Source organism: Aspergillus udagawae (assembly GCF_001078395.1).
Source record: "Aspergillus udagawae IFM 46973 DNA, scaffold_10, whole genome shotgun sequence".
Classification (NCBI taxonomy): Eukaryota; Fungi; Ascomycota; class Eurotiomycetes; order Eurotiales; family Aspergillaceae; genus Aspergillus; species Aspergillus udagawae.
In genome coordinates, this window is record NW_025091273.1 from 604,633 (window position 1) to 625,523 (window position 20,891).

The following is a 20,891-nucleotide window of genomic DNA, read 5'->3' on the forward strand; positions in this document are numbered from 1 at the left end:
CCACTGGGAGCTTCGGAAGGTCGCCGAATCTTATCAATCAATACTCAATTTAAGAATCTGGCCAATGGGCAGCGTGTCCCACACGGTTGGAGAGCCAATCAGTCTGTAGTTTGTCTTGGCTTCGACCGTCCCGAACCAATACAAGTGACCGGCCAAGAGGCAGTCCCACCAGGGCTAATGCAGCGATGACAATGCTGGGGGCTCTGGGAGTGTCCCACAACCCATTTCGTGTCCACCAAAATCTTATCTGATCGAATTTTTATCGTCTTCCCGGAAATACTTAACTTGTTCGTCAGTCTATGTCATTGGAGTTGACACCTTGGCCCTGTTTCCCTTTGTCCATGACTTCCGACCTCTTCTAGTTTCTATCTCTCCCCCCATTCAAAACTTCCACTCCGTTGCTCCCCTTGTCATGGAGCCGGTCAAGTCAACTATGGAGACAAAAGAGCCAGCCGTGTCGACCCCTTCCGAGGAAGAGCACGATACTGCTGTTGATGACAAACGCCCACCTCCATTACTGGCCAAAATCCTTGCTGTATTTCTCATCTCATGCATCAGTTTTGGCTCTCATTGGAGCTCTGGAGTTACAGGGGCCATGAAAAGCACCATAAAAAAGGTAGGTCTTCACAGTCACATTACATCTCTACAGACAACGACTGACTGGCCAAAGCAAATGCATGTCTCCAACACTCAGTTTTCCCTCTTGGAGGCCAGTGAAGACTTCATGGCGACCGTGCTCATGTTGATTAGTGGAGTCATCACGGATCGGATTGGAGGTGCAGGTCTGTCAACACCTTTGCTGATCCCATGCCTCCTTGTTGGTGACTGACATCTTTCTAGAGATGATTATCTACGGCAATGTCATTTATACCATCGGGTCGATACTCGTTGCTGCAGCTACTACAGTGCGCTCATTCAACTTCATGATTGGGGGTCGAGTCATCCTAGCTCTTGGAGATATTGCAACCCAGATCGCCCAGTACAAGATGTTCTCTTCATGGTTTCCCCCAAGCAATGGCTTTGCTTCTACTCTTGGCTTTGAGTTAGCGATTGGAAAGGTGCTGCCCCTACTCGACTTTGTTGAGATACTGCGCTAACCCAAACTTCTAGATTGGCGGATTCGTTGGAAAATCCACTGCTAACGTTATTGCCAAAGTAAGCAGTTCCTGTCATGACTTGAAGCGGCATCACTAACCTGGGTAGAAAACTGGAAACTTTGCTTGGGTCTTCTGGACCTCTGTCTTTATGAACCTTTTCACCAACGCTACAACAATCATATTCTGGTTCTTCAACCGCTACTGCAATATCCATTACAGAGGAAGGCGGGACGCGGCTAGTAAAGAGGTTCTGACTGAGAAGAACAAAAAATTCGAACTTCAGAAAATATTCCAACTCCCTTGGATGTTCTGGGCTGTCATGGCATTCTCCTTATTCCAGACATCCACTGCCTTGGTCTTTAGCCAGAATGCAACCGAGCTGGCGGAGAAGCGCTTCAAAGTGGATTCAGTTAAAGCAGGATGGTACAGTTCTCTGTCACTATATGCAGGTGCGGATGGTCAGCTTCTCTCGTTCAATTTATTCCATCATTGACTCTAGCAGGTTTCTTTTTGGTCCCATGTCTGGGCGTCTTTATTGATGTCCTAGGGAATCGCGCGAGTGTTTGTAAGTTTCCCCAAGCCAACCCGTGGGTTCAATCTATCTGACATCTACCAGTATGCGTCTGTGGAATCGGGATGTTCCTCAGTATGGTTCTGGTCAACTTCGCCGAGACCAAGTCTGGAACAGCCGCTTCGTTTGGAATATATGCCATTGCCGTCTCCTTTGGCCCCACGTCCATCATTGACAGCATTCGCACAACGCTATGGCATCAATCCGTCTTTGGCTCAGCTTATGCCCTCAAAGTTACGATGAACAATGCGTATGTGTATTCGAGTTCGCATACAGACCGAAAAAGAGAGACTAACCTTGCCCTAGGATGAACATCATCATCCGCATCATTACCGGAGCACTGCAAGACGCTGACAATGACTCGTATCACCGCGTAGTCCGCGTCTACCTTTTCCTCGCTGCAGCTTCTGTTGCCGTCGGCTTGGCGATATTAGTCGGGGCTCTGATGACTGACAGCCTGGCGCCGCTCCAATGGACAAGGAAACAACGGCTGACCTTAGGCCCAGAGCATATTAGCATGATTCGTGAGCGGCATACAGTGACATACTATGCTCGCAACAAATCTATCTCTATCTACTGCTTCACAGCGCTTCTGTTACTGACACTTGGGGGTTGGGCAGCTTACATTTGGGGAGCGGTCACGGGCAACAACTCATAGGATGATACCGTCAAATTTTTATTATATATTTCTTTCTCTTTCTAAAGTCAATCAGCGAAATAAGATGATAGAATAAAACTAAGTTGGTGCAAAAAATATCCATGTATATCCCAGTTTAGTAGAATATAGTCCGTAACAAATGCATCGATCCGCTGCGACTGGCTGTGGTTTCGTCATTTCGAGAGACAATTCCTTTTCCTCGCCCCCTCTCCCTTAGCCAATTGATCGAGGATCATTAACTTGCCAGATTCTGCAAGTGTTCATATCATATTCACCATCCAACGTAGTACTCCCCTGCGAGATATGGCCAGATCATGCCTTACACGAAGAACACTAAAGTTGTTACCTGCGGTAGAGATGATAGGATACACCGAAAATTGCCTCATTATAACTGAAGGGTATAAGTACATCACATTTCAACATGTCCAGCAGGATTTGATGGATTCCCGCCTTGCGATCAATGGGAGTCGATTCCACGACTGAATATTAAGAAGACTCAAATACTCCATGTATCACTGTTCAGTGTCCTCTTCCCGTCCCTGGAGAGTCACGTCTCCATAGTCGGCAGCTAGAATACCAACCTTAGATAGCACACTATTTCTTCCCGTGCAATGATCCAAATAGACCCATTCGCGAAGGTCGTTGGACCGGCGGAGGGCTAATCTCCGAAGCCTCGAGCTCTACAGGATGTTTTACTAGAACCTGCCGTTTCTCAGGAGCCTTGTCCACCGGGGGTTCATATTCGGGAAGTTCTGGTTGGCTCGGATGAACAGTGATATTGACAATGTTCGACTTTTGAGGCTGTTGAATCTCCCCCTAGGCAACAAATATGAGATTAGTACAGATCAAGCGGCGAGGCTGCGAGGCTTCTCACGGAGCACGTACTGTGGTTATGACTGGGATTTTCTTCACATAGCCGGTCCCTTTCGATGAATCAGACCAGCACAACAGGATCGAGTCCTCGTCAGTTTGGTGCACATATGCCAATGCAAAGGATTCAGTCTTGGTGGTAAACTCCTTGGACGTAGCAACCCTTCGGATCTCAATGGGGATCGAACCTAAGTTGGAGACCCGGTATACATGGCCCTGATCGTTGACTAGGACGAGCTCACTCCCCGATGGTGAAAAGGCAGCAGCCTGGATGCGATTGCCCAGTTTGCCCTTCTGGTTAGACGAGGCAGAACTCTGCCCACGGATCTCCGTGCGATGGCCCCCATTGGGATGGACAAGAATGGGGACGCCAGACTGCGTCCATGTCGTGATGCAGATGATATCCTCCTTACCACCCATGCCTGGCTGAAATAGCACAGATGATATACCATTATCTTCTGACTCATGCAGAGGGACGCGGTACCGGCAGGGTAAAACCTCCTGGAAATCGGAGAATGGGAAATGGGACAAGTATACTTGGATCATCCCGTTTCGGTCGCTTCGGGTGCTGCACACCAGGACGAGCCCATCAAGGGAGAAGAAGACGGTGGCAATTGGAGGGCAGTCCTTACAGTCCTGGTGATAGCGAGCATGCACACGATGGAGCCGTGGTTGCTGCCATTCAGATGGGTTGAATAAACCCACAGTCGACCTGTCGAATCCGACCGCTACGAAGCTTCCGCTGGGGGAGAGAGTCATACTTGTGCACCAGGGCGTGGGACCGACGCGATACTCTACTGGTGGTGCGGATATCCGGTCCATACTTTGGATCCACAGCTGGCGCATACAGATGAATCAAATAGCGATCGTCGCATCGGGATGCAGGGAAACTCACCGTCTGCTTCCGATCTCGGTCTCCTGTCATATAGGCCACGTGTGTTCCTGTCACCCCCGCGAGAATGCAGAATCCGTCGGTTGAGATGGTATCCTTGAAGGTAGGGGGACAAGTACTGACATCCCAGATCTGGATCGAGGACTGCGACCAGAACAGCGAGTACGTCGAGTCTTGCGATAGACTTACTTTAACATGCTGGGCAAACTTCCCGCCTGCTGAATGCTTTCCTCGGCGACAGAGGCTTTTCAGGTCAATCTCTTCCAGCTTCTGAGACTCGAGAGTCGCTGAAGACAGGGAGCTGGAGTCTGCATGGTCCCTTGTTTCCTTTTTCGCAGTGGTGAATCTCGACTTCCATTTGGACCGTGACTTATCTGACGTAGCGGGTGGCGATAGGGTTCGAATGCCCCCACTCGATGATGAGCTGGTGTGAGTGACTGTGGTCGATTTGCTGAGTGGTTCAAATCCTCCCAAAGAGTCTGCAGAGAATGGAGGATCCCCCGCCGCTGGCCTGACAGTTCTCGGGGGAGGAGTCTCGCTCATTCTTCGGTTACCCAGTGGAGGTCGACTATCGACCCAAGGTTCCGCACGCGGCGCATTTGCTCGTCCCTGAGGAAACCCAGAGAAGCCAAAGGGAGGCGGGGATGACGGTCCTGATGCCGTTCCGGAGTCGCGGCGGGGCTGGTCGAACCGCAACGGCGCTAACAGGAACTGCGAGGGAAGATGCCTTTCCGCATTGATGGCCTCTACGTTTGGGCTGAGCGGCTTGAGATGCTCCCAAGTATACCTCGCTAGCGATACTTCACGTACCATGGTGACTGTCGAGCCACAAAACGCACACTTGGACGCCGTGGGGAGGGCAACTCCTGACGCGCCGCTGGCATTATCCTATTTAGGATCGGTTTTAGCCTAGGTCGAGCTTTGCAAGAACAAAGGTTACATACAAGAAGGGTTAGGTGAGCGATGTCTCGGATCTGTGAAGAGCCTAGTAAATGGCACTCCTGGCAGTTAACGACGTACAGCGCCGGGCTGGCGGACCTCAACTGGTCGCTGGGGTCGTCCAGGAGCTCAATATACTTGGTTATCTGGGACACACTGTGCATCATGGCCCCATCACTGACGCGGTGAATCATCAGTCGATGACCCAGTCGCTCTCGCAACGCCTCCAGCGCATCAAACATGTTTCCATCGTGCCGGTGCTGCACGAGGCTAGGGGTATCAGGGAGGATTATTCGAAAATCCTCACTAATCATCGGGATGAGATGGCCCGCAGAGACGTAGGGAGGCAAGCGGATGCGATTGAGAGCATGCAGGACGGCATCGCGACTGCTCTTCGATGCTCGTTCCAGTTCCGGATCACAGAATTTCCTGGTATTCGCTGCAAACTGAATATTCGCTCCCACGACAAATTGCGACACATCGTATAGACCCAGAAGTTGTGATAACCAGCTCTGTGACGAACCGTGCTGAGGGACGATGGTCGCAACGGAGGACGACGAGAGGCAGTCGGGCAGAGGATACTAGTCGTTCACCAACAATTATATCAGCATGCCTGTTACAAAGCTGATATACCCTAGCGCCCCAGGTAGATCATGACTTACTAGATCTCCCGTCAAGGATGGTAATTCCTGTTTCAACCGCGGGGGAAGCGACAGAGCATCCGGTTCGGCGCGAAGAGCGTCTGCGATTGCCCGACAGACAGCGAGAAAAGATGAATTAGTATCCGGATAATTGTCGCACACTCTTTCAAGCGCCCGGTGGACTCGCGCAAATCGGTCTCGACGATCTCTGAGCCGAGAGTTGGGCGGGGGCTTCGGGTGCAGCAAAAGAATCTGGACGGTCGATAGTACCAGCCGCGAGACATATTCATCGCGCAATGGGGCATCCCAGAGGACTTCGCGCGCTTCCAAGACGATCTGGAGGATGAATTCTACCGTCCTCACCGTCACCTCCCAGCTCACCAGAAAGCCGAGCGACCAATCTACCGGGGTGCTGCCGACCGGAGGAAGCGTGAGGCGCTGGACGAAGAATATCACTCTGAGATGAACTAGTAAGTTTAAAATCAGGTCCGAATAGGCCTCTTTGTCTGCGTCTGCGTAGATCTTCTCCAGGCTGAAGCGGCCTAGGAGCTCGAGGATGATATCGTCGATGTCGCTGCGGAGAGCCAACAGACTCCAAATTCCGGTTAGACTCGAAAATACCGGCGAGGGCGAAGCCGTCGCCATTTCCTTTTGAAGATCAATAAACACGAGGGGAGTACTTTTGCGGCCTTGGAGGAGATCACAATTAAGCCTCAGTGTGGATTCTTGTGGGGAACTATTCAACTTATGGCACGGATCGCTTGGACCAGACCAGACAATCCATTTTCCTTCATCCTCGATGGTCGATGCCTCGTGAACCCCGCATGAGGCTTAATCGCAGTCTGGGCAGTGAACTGGAATGTGACGCCGAGCTGGTTGGTGGGACAGACAGGAGCACGTCCAGGATCCTTATCATCCATACAGACGCGGTGGTTGGCCATCCCCGGCCTGCTAAACATGCTAACCTTGCGTTAGAAAGATCCCGCGTCTAACATGATTGGACGTCTCATGCAGTGTTAATCTAACTTCCCCACGTTTATTGGTGCTTATCACAAGCTGAGTTGTCGAGCTCGTATTCCTGCTGCTTGTGGGTGGTATCGCAGTCTATCTTTATCCTGAGTAGGCTGAGCAGATCGGATGCACATGAGACAACCCAAGCAGCCCTGAAGTATTTCCTTCCTGCCTCATCCCGCCCTTTCTTCTGCTGCAAGGACGGGTACAGAAACATATATCAATTCTCCCACTCGATCGCTGTTTTACCCTCGAAAATGGCGGCTGATTGGCAGCACACCGAGCACGACATGAAGGACGAGGGCTCTACCATACAGAGTCCTGGGTTTGATCTTCATTACACTGACACTGCGGGTGATGGATCACAAGAGGAAGATGTCCGCGACCAGAAAGGTCACAATCTTTGGTGAGACTCCATTCCATGGCCAGCCTGAGAAAGACCCTTGACTTATGATAGTGTGTAGGCGAGTCTTGAATGAGAGGCAGATCAATGTACGTCAACTGCGATCAAATGCAGAGTCGCTCAACACAGGCTAACCTTGCATGTCTCTGTGGGACTAGATGATTGCATTTACTGGGTATGTTGCCTATACTCGATAATTTGCAAGGATGTCCATTGTTGACAGAGTCATTATTACTGCTGTAGAACCATTGGCAATGGTATTTCTCGCCCGCCTCCTACACTTTGAGTCAATCGAATAATCATATCCCTCTAGGACTCTTCCTAACCAGCGGAAAATGCCTTGCTGCTGCTGGTCCCGGAGGCGCAGTGGTCGCCTATGTGATTATGGGCACTGTGATTTCGTCGGTGATCTCCTCCCTGGGCGAGATGACGGCTCTGATGCCGGTAAATGCCCCGATGATGGAATTTCCGCGGCGGTTTCTGGATCGGGGTGTCGGTCTTGCTGTCGGCTGGATATACTGGTGATGACCCTCATAGATTATGCAGTGACTCCTTTCTAACTGTCCCAAGGTTCTCCTATGTCGTGATGGGAGCAGATCAAATCGTCACCGTAGCAGCCTCCATTCGGTTTCAGTACGACGATGGCCGCACATTCCTGAACTGGGCCACCGGTATGGACACCAGTCCTGCACTCTGGATTTCCGTCTTTCTGGTGGTTGTTGTCATTGTAAATATGATTCCTGTTAGGGTGAGTTGTAACGCCATACATTGTGGTTCTGTCCTAACGCCGTAGGTTAGTACTTTGGCGAGCTCGAATACATTGTCGGATGTATCAAGATTACGTTCATCTCGATGATGATTGTCATGATGCTCATTTTGAACGTCATGAAAAGTGAGTGCTGCCTTTGAGCTATGATTGCCGCCTTGTCGCTGACAGACACGAATAATACAGCCCGATCGAACGCATACTACAGTCAACCCCTTGGGACAAAATGTAAGAATGCCCCTCAAGCGGAGGGAAAAGAGGCTAATAGGCTTGATTCTAGATTGGAATTCCCCGTACTCTTTCTTCAACTCGGACTACCATGTGAAGGATGAGTATGGGAACCTCGACCAAACAATCAGTGGCGGGACCGGACGATTTGTTGGTGTCTGGTAAGTACTATAGTCGATAATCAGTATCTATACCCGGAAGAATAATCGACTCACTATGTCTTTACATAGGACGGCGTGCATACGGGCCTTCTTCTCATATACGGGCATGGATATGGTCACCGTCACTGCGGCCGAGAGCAAAGCCCTTGCCGACTCGGAGGCCATGAAGATGGCGTCGCGGAAGATCTCGCTGCGCGTAATTACCCTGTACGCGCTGTCAATCCTGACAGCGTCGTTCCTTGTGCCTACCGACCACCCATTCATCAACGGCGCTGGGCAGTCTAGCGGCTCCCACTCGATCTTCATTATTGCGGTCGTCGAGGCCGGTCTGCCCGCCCTCGGCCATTTTTTCAACGCAATGTTCCTCTTCTCTGCGGCCACCTGTGCGTCGGACAATCTCTATGTGGCATCTCGAGTCCTTCACACGCTCGCCCTTCGAGACCAAACGGGACCGGAGTTCATCACACGGAGGCTCCGGCAATGTCGTGCAGGGGTCCCGATGCGAGCCGTCCTTGTGTCTGCTGCGGTAATGCTGGTGGCATATCTGGGGCCTACTGGAGCACCTGGTGCGGTGAGTGGCTCGCGTCAAAATAGAACAGATTTGGATTGCAGCTAACATACCGAGCCAGAGACTGGCCGAGCTATCGTCCAATTGCACGGTCTCTTTTCTGATTGTTTATGCGACTATCTGTGCGACCTATCTATGCTTCTACCAGACGTATTTATCTACCCGATTCTCAACGAATGTGGCCGCAGCACTGACGTTCCTATTCCAGGCTGGACGAAGCCCAGAAATACGGCAACAATCCGCAAACCCAGTCCGGGATTTATGATCGAAACCATCCTCGATACCCATACAAATCCCATGCACAATGGCTAAAGGCGGGCTTCGGCATGGTGGCTTGTATCATCTTGCTAATATTCAACGGGGTCAATGCATTCCTCACAAAGCCATTCGATGTCCGGACCTTCATTGCCTCCTACATCAGTGTACGTCTTTCCTTAGACTCTGGCAAATATTTTCGCGGTCATCACCAGTGTACACTGGCTAATTGAGTTTTTGACAGATCCCGGTTTTTGTCTTGCTTATTGTCTCCTACAAGATCCGGAGACATGGATTCAATTTCTCGCAATGGGGACCGGAGAGATCCAAAGATCTTCGGAATTGTGTCCAAGTCTCGAGTAACAGGAGAAAGGGCAGGCTGGAGTTCCCCCACCCTGGCTTAACCGTGGAGAACGGCAAGAGATTCCTGGAGTGGATATGGGTATGGACCAAGTAGACTCAGTTCATGTTGGACTCTATCCGCTGGATGCCGCGCATCTTTGTTTTGGACATTGAAACTCCCAATCAAATATTCCATTTCTGTTTCAGTCTTTCATTCCCGTAGCGCGAAGTGAAGGTGACCTGTCATAGTTGCAGATGTGTCCCTTTTGCCACGCAGATCCATCTACTGTGTTATTGACATTGAATGAGAAGTAAATAATATATGCGGCTGTCCGGTAATCCAGCGCCATCCTCTATAAGTACAGAGACCAAATGAAAATGTACACGAATACATCTATGGGTAAGAGCCCATAATCCACATGAAACGAACCCCTACAACCACCCATAGTCCAAGTGCTGTCATTCCATATCGTTTGAACCCTTCTGACTTGGTTGGATCAGAAGCCATAGCGACAGCAGTGCCTTCAATGCCTTTGCTGGTCATTGTTCCATTACCTGTACGGCTTCCAAACGCGCGTTCTCCTCCTTCCACAACTGTGGGCATAGCCGTTTGACTGGTGCTGCTGTGAGTCCTGCTAGACGACCCACTGATGGATGTGGTAGTTTTTGTAGTTGATGGTGATCCAGAAGGGTAACGATACCAATTCGATGGAGGATCATTCAGACATTCTCCGTAGAGTGCCGTCGTATAACCTCGCTCTTTCAGATAATCAATCATGAAAGGGACGAAATCGTGGACTGTATGGCTGTGAATATCATGCGCTAAGGAGATCAAGCTATTCGTCTTTGGGTTTCCGGACTGTAGCGCAGACTTGAAGATATTCTGGCTGTTGGGGTACTTCTCCTGCCAGTCCAGCGTGTCGATATCATAATTGGCTACGTGATACCCAAGGGCGCGTAGGTCTGTCAGGCACTCTGTGTTACAGGACATGTATGGCGGTCGTAGGTACGTCGGAAAGAACCCTAGGATATCACTGAGGGCTATCTCATTCTTGATGATTTGATCGTATCGTTGGCGTTGGGAAAGGGTCGATAGGTCTTGATGGCTCCATGTATGGCTGCCAATCTGATGACCCTCGTTGTACATTCGTCGGATGAGCGAGGGATATCCGGTCCGGGGATCGTTGATCTGGCCCTTGCCGCCGTTGTTGCCGACAAGGAAGAAGGTCGCCTTGACGCCTCGAGCTTTTAGTATGTCTAGTAGATCCGAGGTGTAGATGTACGGCCCGTCGTCAAATGTGAGAGCAACCTTGCCGGGTACATTGCAGGCTCGAATGCTGACTCCGTATGGAACGTCGCCGATCTTTGGTCGCGAGACCGATGAGGTATTCAAGCCTGACGGGGTCTGGTTGGCATCACAAGCCGGACCATACTGAAAGAGACAGGATGGCGCGTTGCAGTAGTAGGTTCCTATACCACAAATTCCCTTGTCAGTCAATCATGGTCAGTACTATTATCCTTTTTAGAGAAAAGGTATCCAGAGCGTCGAAGACATACATTTGGCCCGCAGCAGAGCCCCGAGGCACAGACTGCATTGCCAGCAGAGGGGCCGCAGCTTCCAGAGGTCGTTTTACTTTCCAGAGCTGAGACGCTATCTTCAAGCACCTGTCTGCTACTCACAACTGAGAAGACGGTTAACCAAACCGCCGTCGCCAGCTGTAAGGACATTGAAAGAAGGGCACAGCCCAAAGCGCTGAGACAAAATTTCAACAGGTCTACAATTATACAGACTGTATTCTGAACATTGAACATTGAACATTGAGCATGAGTAGTAACTAATTATTTCTACAGCTTAGATGGCCTAGATTTATGGTTGCCTACAACGGCCAGCTTGATGAAAAAGGCAGCCGAATATTTTTCGCGTGGTTTCGTCGCTAACTCTGAGTGGCCGGCTGTCAAAGCTCCAGCCCATATATGGTTCGGTCCGCTAGCACCTTTTGATAGCTTATGGAAATTCTGGTGGTATTCTAAGCTTTGGGATCTGGAAACGTGGGTGACGATGACATGACAGGAAGCCCTGATTTGACGCATGAACTTGCTGTGGCTGGTGATTGGTCTGCCTAAATATCTCGTATAAGCCACTTATTTCCCGCAAATTATCTTGCTACTCGACCAGTACTTCCCTATCCCTTTCGAACTGGTCGGTATCAGTGTTTACCTGTTGGCTGCAGGGTTTCCTTTCTGTTGTTAGTCAGATGTTCTTCACATATCTTCGAAGCCTCGTCAAGGCCTCCTGCTTAAGTACTTCATGGCTCCGCCTGCCCACCGACGTTACAGATCACATCTCTAATTTAATGCAATATTGTCTATTCATGCTACATCATCGCTATCACTTCCTCTTGCAAACAGAAAAGAAAAGGTAAATTCTCCGACTCATGGGATGCGCATCTTCCCCATGAGTGCGAGAGTCATCAACCAAAGCGCAACGACTCCTGCTCATTTCTTAGGGGCTTCTACAAAGCCAGGGAAACAGTCCTGGAGCGTCTTGTTGTGCTTATTCGAGGCATGCTCAGTCAGAGCCGGAGCACGAGTAGTCTTGAGGAAGGTCTGCCTGCAGGTGGTGCAGATGATATCCTTGGCAGCTTCGTTCTGTTTTCGTGAGCGTTGTGACATTGGAACAAAAACCATTAGAGATATTCAGTAGGAACATACCGCTTTCAGCTGCGACGTTGCGGTCACTTTGACGTTACTGGCCTTGCGATCACGCTTAGATGCGGCTTTGGCTCCCTGTTAACCTGTGGTAAGCCAGAGAAAAGGATAGATATATACGGAGCCCTTACGTTACCCATGGTGGCTGGCAAGAAATGTGGCTGTAGAGTGTGATCCTCTTTTTTTTGCTTTTGTTTTTTTGAAGGAGGTTAGAAGGTCGAAGTTTTTTTTTTTTCCCTTTCTTTTGCCCCTCCTTTTGAATCTTTTTGTCTTTTTGAGTCTAGACCGGGAACTGTCAGAGACAGAAAGACAGGCGGTGATTGGCTGGGTGACTAGGCACTCCGTCCGGAGAAGCGGAGACACCTAAAATTACCCTTTTCGGCGAATCCCAAGTCTCATTGTCAAATCTAAAGCCCTACTCCTTATATTAACTTGTGCAAGCCTTAGAAAACCAGCAGTTCATTTATCATCAGCTCTCAATTTGCGTAATCCATTTTTGTTATCAACAACCTCCACTGTGTACATAATCCTTGCCATGTATATTCATCAGGTCATAGTTCGTCTCAAACAGTCATGAATAGCACCGACGGTAGTCTTGCTGCTACCCTCACTTCACCGACCCTCGGGTCCGTCGCTGCAGGCACGGAGAGTCCAATTGTCCACCGGGCGATGACCTTGATCTCGGCGGGAACGGCAATTGAGCTGACCGCACTGTCGGATGAGACAGCTTTCTCTTCGATAGTAATTGATTCACTTCTGTGACTTGTCTTGGCGGAGAAATTAACAGCTAAATTCCGTTTGGATTTTCGGGGCTCTCTCTTCCTCAAATTTCCCCACCATTGGCGATCTCAAGACCTTGTTGATTGATTATTGCTGACTGACACGCTGTTCCGTCTTCCTATGGCGTGCTGCTCGTCCTGCTGTACGAATAGCAGTTCTACGGAGCGAGTAATAGTGTTCCAGTAATGACCAGCGTTTGAGGCTTGAGTATGGAAAAAGTATATGGTAATAGGAGCAGTCCCCAGCAGGGTCCATTGAATATTCACATAAAGTATATCATATATCAGGTCGATTCGGCGAAGAGCGAACATCGGTCTCCCATCTGGCTTGGAATCTTAGTCCTCGCTTATCAAATCTTGGAATGAACTCAAGAATGGAATCTTGACGACTCGCTGCCCCGTCTTTTCAAAGAGCAAGCGTAAGGATTCCCTGTCTTTGTCATCGCACTGGGGTGCGTCCCTTTCCCACTCGTGAGGACCATAGCCTGGTTCGAGATACGGACTAGGTCCGTACCCATCATAGCAGACCATGTACCTATTTTCCCGCAAGCAGATCTTGGCTTCATCCTCCTTTTCGAACGGGACGCCATCACCCCAGTCACCGCTTCCGATAAGGAACCGCCTCAACTGAGGTAGCTTTGTTCGGAAGGAGTCAAAGTAATCATGCCACCGCTTATCGTAGGAGAGGTAGTACTTTAGCCGCACCTGGGCATCCATCTCTCGACGGGTTTCCATCTCGCTCTTCTTGAAGGGACCCCTGTCGGCCAGATGCTCTTCAGCAAGGCACACATCGAATAAGATCGCGCAGTCGTCGAAGGATAGCGCGGTCAGAGTAGCTGCATGAGAAAGGATCCATTCCAGCTGAGAGTCCCGCACAAAGCAATAATTACCAAAGGCGAGGGATTTGAGGTGCGGGAAATGTACCTCGCTGAGTTCCAGCTTCGGATAGAAGCCGAAGTAGTTGTCGCAGGAGAGCGTTAGATGCTCTAGAGACGACGCGGATGGTTTCAACCACACGGATGGAAGCTGCGCGAAGAAGTCATGCGGCTCAGGGAAGTCAAGGTCATCCTCCGGTGCAGCTTCGTTGTGCTCCGTCACGATGCTTAATCGGAGTGTGTGTAAATTCTGCAGCACTTTCTCGATATTGGAGGATATTCGATCGTCACCAACATTGACATCTTGCAAGTTACGAATGCCGAGTTCACGCAGAGGCACTTCGAACGAGGCCAGCCATTTAAAGAAAACACGAAGAGTTTTTGTGCGAAAGGCGATGGTCTCTGGATGCTCCGTCATCCAACTTTCGCGGCCGGTACTACAATGCTTGTCAAACCGCAACACGGCGCTTTGGACATTTGGACAGTCTTCGAATTTCGCGATTCTGTCCTTGAAATCCTTTGTCAATTCGACTTCCTCCTCGTCATACTCGTCCTGAGGCCTATTAGCATGCTGCACTCATCGATCCGCGAGCGATATGGACAGACATAGTCATCTTCGCACGTATTGACATAGACCTTCTTGACCATTTTCTTCAGTGTTGCATGGCTTGTAATGCGATCGATCGCCTCATAACTCTCTTCGTCCGGAAACAGACGCAGAGTGTCGAATAGCCGTGGAGTAGCAAACTGTGAGAGAAGGCGACTCGTTTCCCGGATTGCCTTCAGGGACGACCGGTCAAGGAACGAGATGATGCGAGCGAGGAGCTCACTTGGAAGAACATTGATAGAAGCCATGTTGGATGACCAAGTGACTAAATCCAAGTCAGGGCGCACCGGACTTTAAATGCTCGGTGAGCCATGGATTGACTCTGAAGTCAGTCTTCACAAAGGGGCAAAGCCCAGAATGCTTGTTGTTTAGACTGGATCGAGCAAAGCCTTGCCGTAGCAACACTTGGCACCTTGTAGGCCTCCATCCGGATGGATTTCTGCCTAGGCAGAGTAGCCGCACATAGGTCAGAAGCGGCCTATCGTGATTGTTGACTACCAACACCCCTGATCAGTCACGTGTTACCGTTCCCTGCAAACAGGCCAATTGCAGCTGAAATACAGCATGATTTCGCTTTCTGGCACGATACATGCCTTGAAGAGTATTCAGGGAGGAAACGGTAAGGTAGCATCAGTACAGGTTTACAAGTATCTCTTCTTGGACTGTTATCATGAAGCGGGTACTATTTCCTATTTCCAAACCTTCATGGGTTGTCGGTAGCCAAGATATATATTGAACCGCGGAGCGGTGTGCACGAGGCCAGTATCAGAAAGACTAGAGCACGTCAGAGCCTAGACTGGACATATATCACCTTAGAGGCATTCCACCAGCAGTTACTAGCCATACTGTAGCCAGAAATATATTTACTTATGAACGTTACCATAACTACTCTGTATTTGACATCTGGGGCCAAGACGGCCTGATGCCCAGTGCATAGTTGAGGCACTATTTGCTGACACAGAGAAAGCAGGGGAAGAACAAAGAACCATCGAATCCATGTCTAGCCTCATCACCAGTTATCCATGTCGATATTTGTTTACTTCGCTTAGTTCCAGCTTCGGATAGAAGCCGAAGTAGTTGTCACATCGAGAGACATATGTTAGATTAGTCAGCGCTTGGATCGGCCTAGCATAAGTCCACTTTAGATACAGGGCCGCTGTCTGAGAACGATGAACACAAGATGATGACACACACCAAAAAAAGAATCATCTCTTTTGATCTAATGAATCTGACATGATACCAGGCACAGACTAAGCTAGTAGCGGCGGAGGGAGCATGGATGGGAAAGCAGGAAGGCAGAACGCTGGTAGGCGGTGAAGGGAAACCAACCCATTTAACAAAACCCCACTAACCAATCAGGGGCGGAGAAAGTCGGTTGCAGTCTGGCCGTTCACGGACTAGGGACTAGATCAGTTGGTCCATGGACTGCTTGATGTCTGCCTGGGTTGTGTTGGCCTTGCGATCGGCTTGGAGAGCCGTCAGCCTCTGGGTGTCCATGGCGGTCTTCAATGTCGTTGATCACCACCATTGTTCATCCACATGTTGCCATTTCCATGCTGGTGTTCGTCAACGTGATTGTACTCATATTTCGAAGATGATTTAGCCTGAGTTTGGGTTGATGTTTGTGTCCACATCTGGGTCCCTGGTTACGCTTCAGTCTTAGGAGGTCCACATGGCCGCGGTGTCGAATCCGAGCGGAACTTGTGTCCAATCGACATCTGTTGCAATCCCGATTTGTTGCCTTCGGATGATTCTTGTTCATCCGTTGCGGCACTAAGTTATTTAGGGCGAATCGTCGCGGCGAGCCATCCGTTGCGCTCGGCCTTTGACCACTTGAGGTACCGCAACTGCCACCATGGCGTGAACCGGGCGCAATTTATGGTTGAGCTACAGTAGGTATACAGTATCAGTTGGGCTTCGTCATTCTTCAGTATTGTCAAATTTATGGCAGTGTGAAAGCCACGAACGGCGGCAAGAGGAAAAAGCGAGAAAAAGCGAAAAGTATAGCGCGTCGAAACTGACGCACTGTAGCCAATGTCCTTCTAAAGACCACTCATTCTTCTTGCATTTCCATTAGCCTTTCCAAAAATAGCCAGGTGGGTCATGGCCATTCCTTGGCGGTCAACCAATCATTTCAATCCCACTTTAGGAGAATAGTTCTTGAAGATTCATTGGCTGTGTAACATATGTTAATTACACCTGCCTCGGCAAGGCTCCAGCGTGACTTGAGTCATTGAGTTGCTTCTCTTATGCTATCCATACTTTCGGACGTACCATGATTCCTTACGGACGCTGAGCTAATATCATGGCTGATGGAGCAGGGATAGACTCAGTTTGAATAGCACACAAGGGTCTTGGACGCTGGGAACGGGCTCTAATGGATCCGCTCCGGTAGGCCAATGTTGTTATAATGCAGTGGCTTGGGGATAACAGGGTTGGAGGGTTAGCCACGTTGACCAAGCAAGATAAGAATATTTGCTGGCCCAAATCCCATGAAATTCTCGCCGGTTATAAAAGCAAAGCGAGCTTCCCTCAACATGCTTTGTGGGGTAGCATTCTAGTTAAGGATAGGAGAGGCTTTCTATAGCTGCATGAAGTGGGAGTGTGATTGGTCGCATGTGGAGGGGCGGAAAGGTGGTGGTGGTACATCTAACTGGGGCGCTTGTGCCTATTATGCAGGAGATAGAATCACAGCGCTAAGTATTTTGATTGGTCACTTAGAGTTGCAGTCCTTATTTAGCATCCTCTATTAGGCTGCCCGGCGCTTCGCAATCAGTATATCTCCTGCTTACGCCAGGTCTCAGCTTGGTTTGATCCCAGCTCAGTGCGAATACCACTTAAGATATCGGTTTCTAAAGACGTCTGTCTTTATTCCACATCATTCTCAATTATCCTCTTCGTATCAAATAATCATATCCGGGAAAATGCAAGCTCAAACGTCAAAGACTAGTGGTGAGCCAAACCCCGTCGACACCACAGGGCTTTGCCTGTTGTCGCTGGACGGGGGTGGCGTACGGGGCTTGTCAACGCTCTTCATCTTGAAGACGATCATGGACAGATTAAATCGTGATCGCCGTGATGCTAAGCTTCCTTCTGTGAAGCCGTGCGAAGTCTTCGATCTTATTGGTGGGACAAGCACAGGCGGGTTCGTGCAGCAGTTCTTCTTTTTACACCATGGCTAATACTAGCAGGCTTATCGCCATTATGCTGGGCCGTCTTGAAATGGACGTGGACGAATGCATTTCAGCATACATTGAACTCATCAGGGTTATATTTGAGGGAAAACTGAATTTGCTGCCTGTTGGCGGTACAGGAAAGATTAAGTCCCGATTCGACTCTCGAAAGCTCAGGGACGCGATCATGGATGTTGCCGCTCGTCACGGTGTTAATGGGACAGAACCCTTCAATGATGGGCGCGAGCGCGGAACCAAAGTGTAAGTGGACAAGGCGTGAATGACGGCTGGTTTAGTAGCTGATATTAGGGAAGGTTCGTATGTGCCACAGCCAAAGAAACATCTGGGGTGACGCGACTACGAAGTTATAGTTTAGCTGAGGAACCTGACATACCGGCGACCATCTGCGAGGCTGCCCTTGCAACATCAGCCGCGACTGGGTTTTTTACTCCCGTGCTAATCGGACCACGCTGTTTTGTGGATGGTGCGTTGGGTGCGAACAATCCAGTGGATGAAGTGGAGGGGGAGGCTTCAAATATCTGGTGTCCAGACACAGGAGATTTGAAACCCCTCGTCAAGTGCTTTATCTCGATTGGAACAGGCAATCCCGGCAAACGAGCGATTGAAGACAATCTTTTCAAATTTTTCTCTAAAACGCTCGTGGCAATTTCCACAGAGACAGAAGAAACCGAGCGGAAATTCATTGCCAGATGGGCTGGGCATTTCAACCAAAAGCGTTTCTTCCGCTTCAATGTGGAGCAAGGACTGCAGAATGTTGGCCTCACTGAATATAAGGAGCAAGGCCTGATCGAGGCAGCAACACATGAGTACATAGCCCACCAGAATCAAAAATTCCGGGTGCGAGACTGCGTACAAAATTTGAGGCAGAAGCAATGTGTGTGCATTGAAAACTTTGCTTAGATATTTAGGGACTGATTGGCTTTGAGCTAATGGTTGACAAGATGCCACCGGGGTCCGGTTCGACAAGGTCGTTCGCGTAAGGAAAAGAAACTATACCCTGTGTATGCCTGAGCTCACCCAATTCAGGAATATGAATACTTGATAATGCTAAAAACCAGTAAGGAGCTTTCCCTGAACAAGGATCCCGCTGATAATTGGGCAGATAGCGGGGGTGTTTTTAGAAATATTCCCTTCCCGAGGAATCAAGGTTTCGTTGGCAGGGATGAACAGCTTGATAAGCTTGAAGAGCTGCTTTTCCCACCTGGCCGCCAACACAAGGTTGCAGTCACCGGCCTTGGTGGTGTTGGCAAAACACAGCTTGCACTCGAAATTGCGTATCGAATCCAGGAGACGCGACCAGAATGCTCAATTTTTTGGATCCCAGCCACAAACTTGGAAGCTCTCGAACAAACATATTTGAAGATTGCCGAACAGCTAGCATTGCCAGGACTCGAGGAGGAGCAAGCTGATGCCAAAAAACTCTTAAAAGACTACCTATGCGACAGTAACGCTGGCCAATGGTTGCTCATATTTGACAACGCGGATGACATAAACATGTGGTTCGGCCAGACTGAAGCCAACGCTGAGCCATGCGGGCTGAGCGAATATATTCCATGGAGTAAAACAGGGAGTGTGCTTTTCACTACACGTTTTAAAAAAATTGCCGCAAAGCTTGCAAAGCAAAATGTGATTGAAATTCCAGCAATGGACGAAGAACAAGCGACAAAGCTTCTCTCTGAACGCTTGGGCGATAAGTCTCTTCTACACAAAAAAGAGGAAGTTGCGCTGCTTCTTAAGGAGCTTGTCTACTTACCTTTGGCGATTGTGCAAGCTGCTTCTTATATGAATGAGAACTGTGTGAGTTCCATTTCGGACTATCGATCGCTGTTGTCGGGACAGGAGGACAGGGTAATTGATCTTTTAAGCGAAGGTTTTGAGGACGATTGGCGAACTCATCACCATACAAACCCGGTGGCCACAACATGGCTTATTTCCTTCGAGCAAATCCAACGTACTCAACCCTTTGCTGCTGATATACTCTGCTTCATGGCTTCTATAGAGCCAGCAGATATCCCGCAGTCTATTCTACCGCCAGCACCAACAAGTAAAGCATGGATAGAAGCAATCGGGACGTTGAAAGGGTATGCCTTCGTGAGCAGACGGCCTGTTGCACAGTCTTTCGACCTCCACCGACTTGTTCACCTTGCGACGCGTAACTGGTTGAGAAAGAATGAAATTCTGTCAAAATGGACTATCACGGCACTGACTAGACTGGAAGAGATTTTTCCCGATGACGAGCATACGAACAGAGACATATGGAATGGATACCTACCGCATGTAATAAGCCTTCTAGAAAGAGAAGAGGTCAAAAATGCGGAAGGCGAAATCGAAAGTATGAGATATGGCCTAATTTTCAAACTTGCAATGTGCCTTTCAGTGGATGGCCGAGTGATGGAGGTCGTCAATTACCTTGAAGAACATTATGATTGGCACAAGAGGCAATTTGATGAATCACACCCCTCTCGATTGGTGTCTCAGCATGAGCTCGCCAGTGCATATCAAGCAAATGGGCAGGTCGCGCAGGCAGTGGACCTACTTGAGCACGTGGTCATGGTAGAGGGGAAAACTCTTGCTGAAGAGCACCCTGATCGACTAGCATCTCAGCATGCGCTCGCGCGTGCATATCAAGCAAATGGGCAGATCAAGCAGGCAGTGGAGCTACTTGAGCATGTGGTCACAGTAAAAGAAAGAACCCTTGCTGAAGAGCACCCGTCCCAACTGGCATCCCAGCATGCACTCGCGCATGCATATGAAGCCAATGGGCAGATTACCCAGGCAGTGGACCTACTTAAGCATGTAGTCACAGTGCGGGAGAGGACTCTTGCTGAAGAGCACCCTGATCGACTGACCTCTCAACATGAGCTCGCTTGTGCATATCAAGCCAATGGGCAGGTCACACAGGCAGTGGAACTGCTTGAGCATGTGGTCATGGTAGAGGGGAGAACCCTTGCCAAAGAGCATCCATCTCTAGTGGCATCTCAGTGTGCACTTGCTGGTGCATATCAAGCAAATGGGCAGATCACGCAGGCAGTGGAGCTACTTGAGCATGCATTCACAGTGCGGGATAGAACCCTTGCTGAAGAGCACCCATCCCAACTGGGGCTTCAGCATGCACTCGCGCGTGCATATCAAGCAAATGGTCAGATCGCGCAGGCAGTGGACCTACTTGAGCACGTGGTCATGGTAGAGGGGAAAACTCTGGCTGAAGAGCACCCCTCTCGACTAATGTCTCAGCATGAGCTCGCTTGTGCATATCAAGCCAATGGGCAGATCACACAGGCAGTAGAGCTACTTGAGCATATAGTCATGGTAGAGGGTAGAACCC

The 20,891-nt window shown here is 49.6% G+C and overlaps 7 protein-coding genes across 7 annotated transcripts; 3 read left to right on the forward strand and 4 right to left on the reverse strand.

Moving 5' to 3' along the window:
• Nucleotides 1–412: 412 nt before the first annotated feature.
• Aud_002022 (putative MFS transporter) lies at nucleotides 413–2,326 on the forward strand (the record flags this gene model as incomplete). Its single annotated transcript, XM_043296024.1, has 8 exons — nucleotides 413–616; nucleotides 671–782; nucleotides 841–1,058; nucleotides 1,111–1,155; nucleotides 1,204–1,546; nucleotides 1,600–1,662; nucleotides 1,714–1,918; nucleotides 1,975–2,326. 8 exons carry the CDS (start codon nucleotides 413–415, stop codon nucleotides 2,324–2,326), a joined length of 1,542 nt encoding a protein of 513 aa, XP_043151959.1.
• Nucleotides 2,327–2,920: 594 nt separating this feature from the next.
• Nucleotides 2,921–6,452, reverse strand: Aud_002023 (uncharacterized protein; the record flags this gene model as incomplete). The annotated part of the gene is made up of 6 exons (XM_043296025.1): nucleotides 2,921–3,142; nucleotides 3,212–4,033; nucleotides 4,092–4,976; nucleotides 5,033–5,608; nucleotides 5,690–6,357; nucleotides 6,446–6,452. 6 exons carry the CDS (start codon nucleotides 6,450–6,452, stop codon nucleotides 2,921–2,923), a joined length of 3,180 nt encoding a protein of 1,059 aa, XP_043151960.1.
• A 484-nt stretch (nucleotides 6,453–6,936) lies between these two features.
• On the forward strand, nucleotides 6,937–9,517 carry Aud_002024 (putative amino acid transporter; the record flags this gene model as incomplete). The annotated part of the gene is made up of 13 exons (XM_043296026.1): nucleotides 6,937–7,085; nucleotides 7,144–7,171; nucleotides 7,241–7,257; nucleotides 7,326–7,339; nucleotides 7,396–7,603; nucleotides 7,653–7,830; nucleotides 7,881–7,974; nucleotides 8,035–8,076; nucleotides 8,129–8,237; nucleotides 8,307–8,808; nucleotides 8,867–8,955; nucleotides 9,014–9,227; nucleotides 9,305–9,517. 13 exons carry the CDS (start codon nucleotides 6,937–6,939, stop codon nucleotides 9,515–9,517), a joined length of 1,857 nt encoding a protein of 618 aa, XP_043151961.1.
• Nucleotides 9,518–9,796: 279 nt separating this feature from the next.
• Nucleotides 9,797–11,130, reverse strand: Aud_002025 (uncharacterized protein; the record flags this gene model as incomplete). Its single annotated transcript, XM_043296027.1, has 2 exons — nucleotides 9,797–10,888; nucleotides 10,960–11,130. The coding sequence occupies 2 exons, from the start codon at nucleotides 11,128–11,130 to the stop codon at nucleotides 9,797–9,799; spliced, it is 1,263 nt and encodes a 420-aa protein (XP_043151962.1).
• A 768-nt stretch (nucleotides 11,131–11,898) lies between these two features.
• Aud_002026 (uncharacterized protein) lies at nucleotides 11,899–12,251 on the reverse strand (the record flags this gene model as incomplete). The annotated part of the gene is made up of 3 exons (XM_043296028.1): nucleotides 11,899–12,051; nucleotides 12,115–12,189; nucleotides 12,243–12,251. The coding sequence occupies 3 exons, from the start codon at nucleotides 12,249–12,251 to the stop codon at nucleotides 11,899–11,901; spliced, it is 237 nt and encodes a 78-aa protein (XP_043151963.1).
• A 975-nt stretch (nucleotides 12,252–13,226) lies between these two features.
• On the reverse strand, nucleotides 13,227–14,620 carry Aud_002027 (uncharacterized protein; the record flags this gene model as incomplete). The annotated part of the gene is made up of 2 exons (XM_043296029.1): nucleotides 13,227–14,318; nucleotides 14,372–14,620. The coding sequence occupies 2 exons, from the start codon at nucleotides 14,618–14,620 to the stop codon at nucleotides 13,227–13,229; spliced, it is 1,341 nt and encodes a 446-aa protein (XP_043151964.1).
• Nucleotides 14,621–17,296: 2,676 nt separating this feature from the next.
• On the forward strand, nucleotides 17,297–18,466 carry Aud_002028 (uncharacterized protein; the record flags this gene model as incomplete). Its single annotated transcript, XM_043296030.1, has 3 exons — nucleotides 17,297–17,517; nucleotides 17,564–17,806; nucleotides 17,917–18,466. The coding sequence occupies 3 exons, from the start codon at nucleotides 17,297–17,299 to the stop codon at nucleotides 18,464–18,466; spliced, it is 1,014 nt and encodes a 337-aa protein (XP_043151965.1).
• Between the last annotated feature and the right edge of the window lie 2,425 nt (nucleotides 18,467–20,891).